Below are 14230 nucleotides of genomic sequence, written 5' to 3'. Positions count from 1 at the left end.
TCCTGCTGCTGTGTACGAGCTTGTCTTGAAACGAGAGCACGTATATGAGTTATTCTGGAAAAGGTTTATAGTTGAGGACTTTAATCCCTCTTCATATTTGGCCAACCCAGCCAGAGGTTGCACTGGGGATGGAAGGGAGGGAGCAACAGCCGGACAGATGTGGGGAACAACCCCACAGCCTGGGTGCGAGTGTTTCTGACCCAGCCTGGAAGAAAAAGAAGAGGAAAAGAGGGAAAATCTGCCAAAATCCTGCAGCTGAAGAAACCGAGGCCAGGAGGTACTTGATGACTGGCCTCAGGTCATGGACTGTCTGTGGCAGAGATGGAAACGAGCCTAAAGAAGTGGAAACCTTGAACTCAGGTCTTTTATGGTCATTTACTGGAGTGTATTTTTTTAAAAAAACAACAACAGACATTACCAATTGGTTATTTTGCACTGATCTTAGGAGCAGTAGAAGTTTTTATCCTGGTCCGAAGAGTTCCACAGCGATGTTCACTGCGTAGCTGCTGAGTGTCCCACCTGGAGCTATGGATGTCTAGAGGGCTTCTAGAGCAGAGTGATGGTCTGTGCCCAATTTAGATGTTGGCAAACTTAAAACTCTAGATAATTGAGATTTTTTGAGGGGAGAAATATGTGAAAGCCCCCGTAGAATTACAGTCATGATAATAAATAGGTAAGCCAAGTAACTGTTACTGCTGCGTGCATGGCTGTCTCACTCTTTTAAAACACTTGGGAGAAGCTCACGCTTACTTAAGAAATATTCAGTCTTCTGCAGTTGGCTGGGTTGCCATATAGAAGTTTTTTCCTGACTTGGACTAAAAATGCAATAAATCCTAGTCAAATATATGGTTTTTTTAAATGCCTGTAGTTTAGCAGGGATTTGGGAATGTTATTTGACATGACTGCTGTGTCCTGGTTGCTCTGCAAGAAGCTACGAAAAAGGAAAAACAAAATCATAATATGGAGTTGTTCCCTATTTTCAGGTTCTTCTTTTCCAACTGGATGTGTTATGTTTTGAACCCAAAAGGCTTTAAGGCCATTAAAAACTCCTCCTATGCCTGCACACATATGCATAGAATCTGTATCTTTGGTCCTGAATTCAGGACCTTATACTTTCTTAGCAGAAATTTCCTTGCAGAATATCTCAGAGCACTTCAGGCTCTTTAATTCTAAAAGTAATGTAAGTAAAGTTCGTGTTATTTTTGGACAAGGATATATCAGAGAGTTGGAAGAACTTTATTTTTTTAAGTTTTTTAATCATATTAAAAATATCAACAGAAGCAGCAATAAAAATGAATTGGATTGTTATAAAGGTGCATCACATTAGTGAAATTTTGAGGAATTTTTCCTTTTTTTATTCAATTCTGCCATGAAAATACCTTACAATAGAGAGATAAAAACGCAGCTTGGATCGGTAGGACTTTTTCCAGCATGTGGAGTAAGGTGCCCTTCCAATATCGGTGTTTTGAGAGTGAGTCACAAGTCTTAAAAGCATATGATAAAAATCGTGATATTTAAACTCTACTTTCTTCCAGATGCCCTAAAATAATTTCTGTGGATGACTTCTCAAATCAACCCAGTTGAAAATCTCTCTCAGAGGAAATAACCTTTATAAAAGAGCAAGGGCTGGAGTTATTGTTGTGGAAAATAAACAGAGCTTTTTTTCCCCACGGCATGAATTTGGGGACAGAACCTCACTTAAACAAGAACTTCTGTGCTTTTCCTGTATAATTAAATGAGTCTGTTGTACCACCATTTTCTTCTAGCATCTAAATATTAGTTGATGCAAATGTATAATCCTTTACCAGCAAGCCAGGCAAACGAGGAGCAATGCTGCACAGCGTGCTGTGCATCCTTGGTAGGTGTGGTCTGCCATATAGGTAACCTACAGCTGAGCAAAAGTCACCCCAAATTGCTAAATGCTGTGCAGTTCCCTGTCGTTTGGGTTGTTCAAGTGGTTCTTGAGCACTTGCTTTTACGTCCAAAAAAATATTTTGGTATATGGTACATACATTTCCACAAAACTCTTTGAATTTCACCATATTTTTCTTGCTCATGCCCAATATCGTTATCATATCTACGGTTTTTTTCAGGAGGAATACAGAGCAGAAGGAATTAGCTGGCACAACATCGACTACATCGACAACTCGGGCTGCATCAACCTGATCAGTAAGAAGCCAACGGGCCTGCTCCATCTGCTGGATGAGGAAAGCAAGTGAGTAGGAAACTGTTAGTTTTGCTAATATTTATTTTTTTACTTAAAAAGTATTTACCCTTAAGTCTTACCTCTTGTGATTCTTCCCAGAAAGTTGCTAATAACTTGCTGTGTTGATTTCTCTTATGTCTCTAGTTTTGTTTCCGAGGTGATAATGTGAACAGTGAAGAGTCAGCAAGAAGCTGTACCAAATAATAAATAAAATTCTGTTTCAAGAATTTCCTCCATTAAAGGCAAGGGGCAAGGTTTCCTTAGCTTCTCTCCACATTTCTCTTGTGGTGTAATGACATTAAATTGCTTGAAGTTGAGCTGAATGAAAGGAGAATCCAAGTGCATGAGTTCAAGCAGGTTGTGTGGGTGCTGTTATTGAGATAGAAGATGGATTTATTAATTTACTTTAAAAAAATTTAACCAGAGTGAACTGAAGGTACTTACCTTTAGGGACTGCAAGGTTTCATGCACATTAGGGATGAAGCTGAGATTTGCACCCTTGCTTATGTCTGTCCCACTTGTCTTGGTAGAAGTTAGACTTGGTAGACTGCTCTGTTGTGCCCAGCGACAGGACAAGGGGCAGTGGTCACACAGGAGGGTCAACCTGAGTATAAGGGAAAACTTCCTTACTGTGAGAGTACCAGAGCACTGAACCAGGCTGCCCAGAGAGGTTGTGGAGTCTCTCTGGAGACATTAAAAACCCACCTGGATGTGTTCCTGGGTGACCTACTCTAGGGGATCCTGCTTTAGCCAGAGGTATTGATGATCTTCAGAGGTCCTTTCCAACCCCAATCAGTCTATGATTCTGTGAAGTTATGTGATGAGTTTATGGCAGATACCGTACCTGGCTATAACAACTCAAATTAGGTAAAACTGTGAAATATCCCCTTAAGTTGCAAATTCAAATGAAATTTGAGGATGGAGGATTGACCTGCTCGTACCAAGAGGCTCTGCTCAAGCTCTGTCCTTTTTCTTCCCCTCTCCTATGCCAAGATCACTCACTCCTGAAATTGAATTTGTAGGTAAAATGGCTCACTATTTTCTAGACTTAGGAACAGTCTAAGCCTCAAAACTGACGACAGAAACGTGGGGTTTCAGGTAAATGCATCTACCTTGAGTAATTTTTATAGGCATACAGTGTGCCACAAGAAAAACACACCTATTTGTCCATTTTTTTAACTGACTTCAGTCCATTATTAAATCAGTTAAGAGTTCTTCAGATGCCAGCTGTGCTTTGCATTTGTATATAACCACATGACAGTGTACAGAATAGTGTTTGCTTAGCATCTGCAGGCCGAGAAGCGGAAGCTCAGAATATCTGTATTTTCCTAATTGTGGTCAAGCAAGACGTGTAAAACCTTTTTCATTGGGTTGACGGCTGTCTTCTGTTTTTCATTCTCTCTCCTCAGTTTTCCTCAAGCCACAAACCAAACGCTGCTGGACAAGTTTAAGCGTCAACACGAAGGGAACTCCTACATCGAATTTCCAGCGGTCATGGAGCCGGCTTTCATCATCAAACACTACGCGGGCAAAGTGAAGTATGGAGTGAAGGTTTGTCACCCAGCTCTTTCCCAGCAGATACTTTCATTTAAATCATGTAACTCTGATGGGGAAGGAGAGCCCCAAAGTCTCCTCAGAGAAGTTTGGAAGAGGACTTGGCTAGAGAAGGGATGCAAAGGTCGAGAGAGAAGTGCTTGGTGAAAAGCTTGGCTGAAATGAGAAGGTGGTGGGGTGGTGTCTTCCTGTTCTCCTCCATGTTGCAAGCTCAGCATGTTGGCATTTTGGGGAAGAATTTAGGGATGCCCGCTGAGGTGAATGCTGCATCCCAGCAATGGGTTGCAATTGGGTATTTGGTAGCCTTTCTAGGCTTGGTTTGTATCGAAAACGCAATGTTTTTTTCATCATTACCCATTTTTTAACACAGGTTATTTGAGGATAGGTCTCAGCATCTCACGGTGGCAAGCACTTCTTAAAATCCCGTGCAAATGATTTCAAAGTTGATCCCAATTTAAATTCATGCCAATTATTAGCAGAAGCAATTCTAGTGGGCAGGTGAGCCCGTACGAGACACAGCCTTGGGATTTACGACTGCAAATCTATGATTGTGTTTCTGATGCAATAAACGCATCAGCTTCGAGATGCTTCAGAGAGGAGTGCTGTGGGATAAAACATTTCTTTTCTGACCATAAAGAGGCATCTAATATGGAAGCAGAAGAAAAAGATAGAAGCAGGATTCAATAGTTGTGCCATCCCAGGGATAGCCTGGCAGATCTTATAGATATAGCGTGTCTTGTAGATATTGTTTATTTCCCCCTTTTCTCCCCCTCGTTTCTCTCTTCCCTAGGATTTCCGTGAGAAAAACACCGACCACATGCGCCCGGACATCGTAGCTCTCTTGCGAAGCAGCAAAAACGCCTTTATCTGCGGGATGATTGGCATCGACCCGGTGGCTGTCTTCCGCTGGGCAGTCCTGCGGGCCTTCTTCAGGGCCATGGTTGCTTTTAGGGAGGCTGGAAAACGATACGTGGAGAAGAAAACCGGTACGTGTGCCAACCATCTCATCCTACGGCCTGTTTCTTAACAGCAACATAGATCTAATATATTACACTATTTTAATGAATCTATCTGGCTTATTAGGAGTTATTAATGTATTAAAAACCTGATTAAGATAGTACATACATTTTTGGAAGTGGCATTTAAAGTAGGATTTTAACACACTGTAAGAAAAGTTCTTTATTTTACTGCTGCTTTAACTATTCCCTTTTGTGGGATGCATGCATAGGAAATCCTGAATGATCTGATTAGAGACATACAAATTATTCAGCAAGTAAGGCAAATAATTTTTGCTATGAATTCTTGAATTGTTTGTCAGTCTGGGGAAAAAAAAAAAAAAGAAATAATTCTTCTCTATAATTTTCCAAGCTGTTCACCCTTAAAGCCGCAAGTCTCTTGTCTAGCAAAATTCATTGCTTCACAGTCATCCAGAACCACCTCATGCTGAACGCGGAGGCATTAAATTAAAGTAATGGTGCATCATCATGCTGTGGCACGCAAAACTTGGCTCTGCTTTTAGACCTTTTCTCTGCATAAAGCAATTTCAGAAAGACAGGTACAAGCTATTACTATTAATTTCTGGGCACAAGAGGGCTTGAAATTCATGACAGAATTAGAGCCTCAGCAGGGAAAATGTCAAATGAGTTAAAATTAAGCATGGAGCTGTCCCATGAATTTTTTTTTTTAGTCAGAGGTGCGCATCAAGAAGAGCCAAGGAACTTGGGACAAGGATTGTAGATATGGGAAACGTGCAAGCAGAGAGAATAATTTTCTTGTTCAGGGCATATAATAGCATCCCAAGAAGAGTAGGAGGCAATAATCTGCTTTCAGCTCTTGAGGCTCTTCCTCTCGAACTGCCCAGATGTGGTGTAAGAGAGAAGATGTTTCTCATGAACCTGAATCTGTCTGGCACATTGAGGCAGCATCTGTGTTTTGAAACGCCAGGAGGTAGATGGCAAAGACATTTGGCATTGGGAGAAACATCACTCAAAAGAGTTGGCTTCTGAAATCCATATTTGCATTTTGCTAGCATTGCCTTTTGTTATCCTGTGTAAAGCCCAGGCTGAACTGAAGTGATCTGGTCAACGAGTAAAAGATACACATTCGGTATTGGGAAGTAAGAGCTAATTTCAAGCCCTGCTTTGCTTTCTGTGTCTCTGGCAATCAGTCGTGCCTGCCGTGCTCACATCCTCTCTAGCTGGTTTTCTGCTTTTCACTCTTGACTCTGTGGCATTAACTTGCTTATATATATATAAATATTTCTATATATATTTCTATATATATTTCAATATATTGGCATAGAATAGAGTCCAGAAGGGTTTCAGACAATTCTGGAAGACACTTCTTGCACCACTTTCTCTTTCCATGCCAAGTCTAACCAGCATTCGGTGATGGCTGAGGTTCTAGACTTTTTCTGCTGCTGTTCTATCTATCTGCTGTCATTTGGCCAGCTTTCAAATGGCTTTGTGCTTTGTAACCTCTGGCTTTTGAGTTAAAAAAATATGGATAAGGTTTATCTTAAACTTCCTTACAACTCTCAGATAATTTATACCCTGAATGTCAAGGTGCATTGAGGAAAAAGTCGTGAGAAAGTCACCATTGTATAGGCAGAAGTAGTGGGAGGAGTTTACCTAAATTAATTCCTATATTGAGGTACACTTTACCCATCGGGAAAGCTTGCCCTACAACTGATGGTGGAGCTGGAACCTGTCATGTTCAGCTGCCTCTGCTCTTTTTGAGGAGGAAACCATCATCTCCTAGCATGGCTTCTGCCCGGGTAGTGATAGCACTTAGCAAGGTGAGATCTGTAGCAATGTTTTCATCATGCTTTGGTTGATGAGACCTTGTCTGACCTTCTGTTCAGTTGTCCTACTCCAAAATCCCATCCTTCTTGCCAAAGCACCACCAAGCAGATGACTGTAGCAGAGGTGGACCTGAGCAGAAGGCTTGGCCGCTGTCTAGACAGTGGAGTGGGCTGGTGCAGCACATCACATCCACTACTGGATGCTGGTGGCACCTCCTGTTCCCCAAAATAACACAGAAAAGCCCCAGAGTGATGCTTTACATCTATGACAGAAGACATTTGTGAATTATTAAAGAATTGCTAAAACTACCCCATCTCGATAGACAAAAGCAGACAACTGAAGACAGCATATGTTTTAAGTTTATTTATTGTTTTACCAAACCTTGCTGGCTTTCATTAGCCTGCCTTGAATGCCTCATCGCCCACGGACATGGAACGTTTGATAAAATTCTGGTAGATGAGCTGAGAATAACTTCACACACATATGTTCATGTGTGCATGCTTAATATTTGAATAGAATTTTTAAAAATGCGTGCCACCCCATCCTTGGTTTCTGAGGTCCTATCTGCTGCTGCCTCCATCAGACAGGTGTAATGAATGAGTAGGAAAATATCTGAAGCATGCTTTTCTGTTATTTAAGGCTCTTTGCACTCTCTTGTCTTAACCCCAAATGGTTGTCCCTTGCTTTTACCTATCTGAAGGCCTGTCCAAGTCATGCAATACCCAACGGGGATTTTAATTAAAAATCTCCGGCTTATTTAAATTTCTCTGCTTTCTTTTTGCATCATACTTTTGGTTATACTCTCCATGCCAGCAGTGCCAAGAAGTGTTACGGATGCTTCCATCAGCATTTTTTCCTGCTGGCTTTGGGGGCTCTCTTTTTTCTTGTGCTCCTAATCTCCTCGTAGTGCAACTTTTAGCGACTCCGTGATTGTCCTCATTAACCTGGAGGTGAAAAGCATCAAAGCGGCGTCACCGCGAGTTTTGTTGGGTACCTTTCTCCTCTGTCTGAGAGATACCTCATGGTGCTGCCAACCCTCCCCAGAGGAAACATGCTGGAATCTGGCGAGATGCAATTAGCTGAATGGTGGACTTTTTCAATAATTTGCTTTTTTTTAATGTATATTATTATTGACCTTACCAGGGAAGATTGAGGTAGTCCAAAAGAACTACACATTTGAACTAGATTTGTTAATGAACTTTGACTAAAGGAACATTATCAAGCTTTTTTAGCAAATAAATTTGGCTGATTGACCTTTTTTTGCTATATCATCAGTATGAATTTATTATGCAAAACCGCTTAATTCTAGGAAAGAAAACGTAATGGAAGAACTGGTGCTGTTCATGTAAACCAGGCTGTGGAGACTCTCGGCTTTTTCACTTTGGTTTTGCAGGACACAAACCTACATCCTCTCTCTGATAAAGAGTTTGTGGTTCAGGGCCTTGTGTGCTCCCTCGGTGGGCTCTGTGTTTGCATTTGGCCAACAAGGGTTGCTCCTTGGGTTAGTGCCCATTGCAGCTGACACGATAATCTGTTCTCAAAGACAATCCTGTTGACTTCTGTAGATTTATTACTGAGGTTGGGCACCAGAAAACCCCCCAAAATTTAAAAACCTCTGTATTTTCCAAATAAAGGTGATAGGAACCAAAAAAAGTTCTTTGAGGTCCTACTGAAAAGTATGAAGTGATGCTAACGTGAGGAAGATGCCCTTGACAGTGTTCCTCTGTGAAGTTCAGATCAGTCCTTTCTGATGATTTAATGCATTGGTATGAAATGCTTCTGTACGTGCTGACACAAGATAAGTCCTCGGTGACCTCATCACGCCTCAATGGGACCGTGGCGTATCCCTTGACTTGGTCACTTAAGAGATGACTGAGACGTGCTGCCTGTTGACACAGTGTCACCTCTGTGACCTCTCTTCCACCCTATGGTCCTGGCTGGGCCATCAAAAGTCCTCTTGGCACACAACAATGATTTTTTCCAGCATCTGACCTCAAACCCATCTTACCTAACTCCACACTCTGTGCCCTCTGCCCTTGAGGAATACGGAGCCCTTGTTTAATGCAAATAATTTCTATTTTTCCTTTTAATTACCAATATCTGAGCAAAGCACGGCATTGAGATGCAAGATGAGAATTCAAGGTGGCCGTGTCTGGGAGTATCTGCACAAGGAATTGCAGAAAACATCTGGCAGAGGCACAGAGAGGATTTTAAAAACAGTTACTGAAAGCAAAGATTTATCTAATAATCTGTTTTTTGCCCAAATAATCTCGGAGCGATTATAAAGTGATTATAAGTGGCATTGGGGCGCAGTCCAGCCCATCGCTCCTGTGCCGTGGTGCCGTGTCAGGAGGAAACCGAGGTTAAATTGTGTTGAGCGTGACAAATGTGTGACCCCCGAGCTCTCGCGTCCTTTGTTGTTCTTTCCCCTCTCCTGATTTCTGCTTATATAATCTTTCTCTTCTCTCCGTTTTTTTTTCTTTTTGTTTTTATTTTGCTTCCCAAGGGCATGATGATGCAGTGCCATGTGCGGTTTTGAAAAGTGTGGATAGTTTTAGCTTTCTCCATCACCCAGTTCATCAGAGGAGCTTAGAGATCCTGCAGAGATGCAAGGAGGAGAAGTACAGTAAGGCTCCACCACCCGCCCTTCCTTCTGATACAACACTCATGCCTAGAAATGGAAACCAGGTGCATTCAATGTAGAAAGGGTAAAAAAAGCCACCCAAGGAGCCTTCCGGGATCGAACTGGCTGCCTTATAGCACTATTGAGCCTATCGTGAAGTTGTAAGGTCGAGTTTGAAGAGTAAAATTAAATGAAAACCCGTGTCTCTTGAGACACTGCATCATTTTGTTGGCAGCTTTCCCGTTTACATTGAGTCGGGATGCTGATGCCAGGGGTATTGTTCCTATGTTTTACTGTAGTTATCACATGTGTGATAATAAGTTCAAAGCACCACAAGTCCGGTAGGAATATTCCTGATAAAAGGCACGTGGCTGATGCAGCTGGAATTTGGCTTTATTTGGATTTCATTGGACTTGAAAAATAACTTTAACTCATGAAAATATTGTCTCCAAGGGCTTGTACTTTAAACTAAAGCATTTGGCAATGTTATTTTACAAAATGAATTGGGTAAAGATGCACTTGGTCTCCATTTCTTCCTCCTTACTCTTCTGTCACATAATAAACTCATCCTGCATGACAAGACAGACACTTATACCTGTGCTACTGTATTATACATATTTTAAAAAATACATATATTTGGTGCTCATATCTTTAGATGTATCATTTTTCTGCCATTATTCTCTTCCTTCGTGTTGCACATTAAAGCTTACAGAAATAGAGTGCTGCTACACACAGTCTTCAAGGGCAGATCTGCAGCCCGAGTTGCTAACTTAAACATCGTGCAACTTAGATTTAAATGCAAAACACTCTATTTTTTCTCTGCAGAGCGGAGCATGGTAAGTACATTAATGCTCGTTAAGTCTTCACAACTACGCTTTTCCTGCTAAAAAATCTTCAATTAGAATTCCGTACTTCCTGCAACACTGGGGGAGCAGAGTTGTCTTAATTCTTAATTTAGACTACATTGTTTTTTCCTAATAATTCCCACCAACGCAATTGCTACAAGGAAATATGAAGCACTAAGACAAACACAGTGCTAGATTTTATTAAGTGATGTTGTGCTAAGTGACCTTACTGGTACTACTACAAAAACTATTGAAAAGGAAAGTGATTATCCATAGAGTAATTTTAATTGAAATTAATTAATTAAATTTTAATTTGCAAGTTAGCTCAGCAATGTGGGAAGTTTGCGGGGGAGGAGTTCATTTGCAATTGGTTAGGCTTAAGAGGGAAATTCCTACAACTGAAGAGACAGAATCACAGAATCGCTCGGTTGGAAAAAACCTCTGAGATCATCATGTCCAACCGTTCCTGTCTACCCCCTAAACCATATCCTTAAGTACCTCATCTGCCCACTCCTTAAACACATCCAGGGATGGTGACTCCACCACCTCCCTGGGCAGCCTGTTCCAGCTTCTGACGACCCTCTCAGTAAAGAACTTCCTCCTTATCTCTAACCTGAACCTCCCTTGGCACAGCTTGGTGCCGTTTCCCCTTGTTCTATCTCCCATCACCTGGGAGAAGAGACCAGCACCCACCTCTCTACAAGCTCCCTTGAGGCAGTTGTAGGTGGTGATGAGGTCTCCCCTCAGCCTTCTCTTCTCCAGGCTAAACAACCCCAGTTCCCTCAGCCGCTCCTCATAAGGCTTGTTCTCCAGAGCGCTCCCCATGCTTGTGGCTCTTCTCTGAACACGCTCCAGAATCTCAACATCCTTCTTAGGCACTTGGAAAGAGAGCCTTAATTTAATGTGGAGCAGTTGAGCACGATAACATGTTAAAACCTCACTTATTATAGACTCGTCCATTAGTTTGATCTCTCTTAGGATAAAACCAACACATGAATCCAAAAGTAATGTTGCTGCAGTTTGAGAGTTGGCTGAAAACATCTGACCTGACAAACAAGTAACTCATACTCTGCCTTCAGAAATCCTTTACGTCTTCCCATGTAGTGTGCTCCTTTCAGCTGCTTCCCCAGGATTTGTTTCTTGGACAGGTTAAGCTGGGCTTGGAGCATGTGTCATTTTTGGGTCCTGAATTTAGCAGGCTTGCAGGCCCCACAAGCGAGGATGCTCAGGCTGAGCTTAGGCCTGGGGACTCAGCTTTTCCTAGAAGTCAGATGACATGTCATCCTTGAGAGAGGGACAAAATAGGTCATCTCCTTGTCTTGAATTCTGCAGCTGGTTTCAGCTGTGCACAAAGAGAGAAATCAAATTGATTTGATGAATATGTTGAGATTCCCTTTAGATCACTTGGGTATTCAGCTTGTGTAGCCTACTGGTTGCCCTTCCTTTCCCAACAAAGCTGGTAGGGAGTCTGGAGCACAAGCCATATGAGAAGCGGCTGAGGGAGCTGGGGTTGTTCAGCCTGGAGGAAATGAGACTGAGGGGAGATTTTATCACTCTTTACAACTCCCTGAAAGAAGAGAGTAGTAAGCTGGGGGTCAGTCTCTTCTCCCAGATAACAAGTGATGGGACAAGAGGAAATGGCCTCAAGTAGCGCCAGGGTTGGTTTAGATTGGATATGAGGAAAAATGTCTTCACTGCAAGGATTATCAGGAACTGGAAGGGGCTGGCCAAGGAAGTGGTGGAGTCACCATCACTGGAGGGATTTAAAAGGCAGCGAGGTGAGGTGCTTAGGGACATGGTTTAGTGGTGGACAGGTTATGGTTGGACTCGGTGATCTTAAAGGTCTTTTCCAAGCAAATGATTCTATGATCTGAGCTGCTTCGCTGGTGTCTTTTGAGTCTATTGGTTAAATTATGGTCTTCCTCAAGAGCAACACACTGGGTTTAGACATCTCTGAGTTCAAGACCGAAGCTCTGCCTGGTTGATGTTCGTAAGTAGGGAGTAGACTGGGATTATCCTCTTTTCAATAAGAGCAAAGACCTGTTAAGCCAATCAGTGTTTCTTTCTGAAACACTACAGCTGCAGAAAGTATTTGAGAAATCAGAATAATTTTATTCCTGAAATGTAAAAAACATCAGCCTGCATCTGACCTGGGCAAAGGGAATGAGTGATTTTCACTCATACCACTGTTCCTTGCGTGCAGTGTATTAATATATACAATTCAATAGCCTGGATTCACTCTACAGAATTTTCAAAGCCACGTGTGACTCATCAGGTTACATCTAAAAACTTTTCGCCTTTCATTTCTAAAAACTTTCTCTCTATTTCCCAAAAAAGAAGCTATGTTAATATGACAGCTTTTATTTGGCTTTGGCATATACGTGCTCCTTTTTTTAAAAGCCAAGTTATGGCACAATGTAGAAAAGGCCTTTATTTGTGGGGTATATTTAAAGCAATCCTTTTTAACCCAGCTTGGGCACCATCACTTTCGCTAGTCAAAAAGTCACATAAGGTGCTAAGCTGGCAGAGTTACAATGTGATTTTGATGGTTTTAATGCAGCTATTATCTGGAAGCTTGAAGGAGAAATTCCCTTTTCCCAAGCAGTGCAAGGTGTGGATGCAATAACAGTTTGATACAACCTTGTGTTCATAACTCCAGCCCAAGGTGTGGGGTTGGATGGTGTTTTGGACTTTTTCTTTCAGAGTTTTCTTCTGTGTGGAGTGCAGGGAAGCAAAGGAGGACAGTTTGCTCCAGAAAGAATGAAATAGAGTAAAGAAATCTTAGAAATACCAGTGAAAGTCCATTTTTCCTGAAATGCTTTAGGTTAGAGAAGCCTTCTGTGCCTTTATTGGGATGTATCCAGGCATATAAACTATAGAAAAAATAGATGCAGTTGGACCTTAGGTGCTTTCTTGCTTTAAAACTAGCTCCAGAAATTACTGATGCCATATTTTAAGCAGATTTCTGATTATTCTCATTTTTCTCCCCTTTCCAGTTGGGTTTCTGTGCTCTAAACAAACAACTTTTGGCACAGAAATGCAAGTTGTGAAAGCAGTGGAAGATGAACGCTCCTAGGATGAGAAATTTAACTAAAAATGGCTTAAATGGCAACAAGGGAGATTAAAAAGAGAGATTTAAACTTTAGGCATAGCTAGACACTCAGGTTATCTGGCTTGCTTCTCAGAAATCTCCAGAGTTGGAGATTGCAAAATGCTAAATGTGGGGAGGAGAAGACCATGCTGTTACTTCCCATTCTGTTACAACCTGTACTTTAGATATTTTGCTTTTCAGAGGAGATTTTTTTGTTTATTTTTTCCACTTCAGAAATCTCAGGGTGAAGGAATTTACATTTTCCCCATGTTCAAGTGAGTGCTGCAATGCTTCCTGTCTCACAGCAGCGATTTCGAGACAGTTTCAAAATTGCTCAGCTGTTTTCATGTCAAATTCAAACTTATTGAGTCTCTAAATATCTGTAGTTGAGTGACTTGAAAGGTGTTTTGTTGTCTACATAAATTGTCTTCTGTCTTCCTAAATGCTTGCTTACAAAACATTTCCACTTTTGGGAAGATAGCAGCCCGAAATGTCTGCTTCTGTAACCATCCATGATCACTTCCTTGGTTATTTATTAAATATAAATTACTCTAAAACAGCCCCTATCAAAGGACATAAGTTCAATAGGCAATGAAGCTTCCTTGTGCAGCACATACCACTTCTTATACATGTCCCTGTCCATATATCTGTAGGAAGGGAAGAAGCATGCAAGGAATAAATGTCCATTTTTCCAAGCACCCTACTGATGTCTGGGTGCTTTGCCTGTGCTACTGGGTTGTCCCATGCACAGCAGAGAGCTCAGGAGTATTTTGGATGTGCAGGACACGGGTGGCTGGTCCCCTCCATCACTCTTCCTTCACCCCTTTTTGCTTACTAGCTGGGCCAACGTGTCCCTAACATAACGTGCATGTGTGGGAGGGGAATTAGTAGGCTTGAGCAAGCAGCATTACTCATAAGGTTGATGACTCTTCGGCAGAGAGCTAGAACTTGGTAGATGATGGGTATGTTGGCATTCTTGGCACCCTCGTATGCCCAGCATGTGCCATGACACGTATGTGCTCCTCCTCGCGTTAGTCAGCGATAAGTTATGGCTGTGCTAATTGCCCCCTGGTGAAGACCCAGGTTGATACGTCTCTCTTCACGTGC

The 14230-nt window shown here is 41.9% G+C and overlaps 1 protein-coding gene across 1 annotated transcript in view; it reads left to right on the top strand.

Annotated features, from left to right (window-relative positions):
- Positions 1-2093: 2093 nt before the first annotated feature.
- Positions 2094-14230, top strand: part of MYO9A (myosin IXA) — a gene marked incomplete at its 5' end in the record, with an annotated part of 50413 nt that continues 38276 nt past the window's right edge. Inside the window, 4 exons of the mRNA XM_010192906.1 lie at positions 2094-2215; positions 3616-3757; positions 4551-4746; positions 9071-9192. Coding sequence (XP_010191208.1) covers positions 2094-2215; positions 3616-3757; positions 4551-4746; positions 9071-9192 — 582 coding nt within the window. The remainder of the gene's footprint in view (positions 2216-3615; positions 3758-4550; positions 4747-9070; positions 9193-14230) is intronic.

Source organism: Mesitornis unicolor, unplaced genomic scaffold (assembly GCF_000695765.1).
Source record: "Mesitornis unicolor isolate BGI_N332 unplaced genomic scaffold, ASM69576v1 scaffold16589, whole genome shotgun sequence".
Taxonomy (NCBI): domain Eukaryota; kingdom Metazoa; phylum Chordata; class Aves; order Mesitornithiformes; family Mesitornithidae; genus Mesitornis; species Mesitornis unicolor.
The sequence above is the reverse complement of the archived record's forward strand: the minus strand, read 5'-3'. Positions and strand labels throughout refer to the sequence as shown.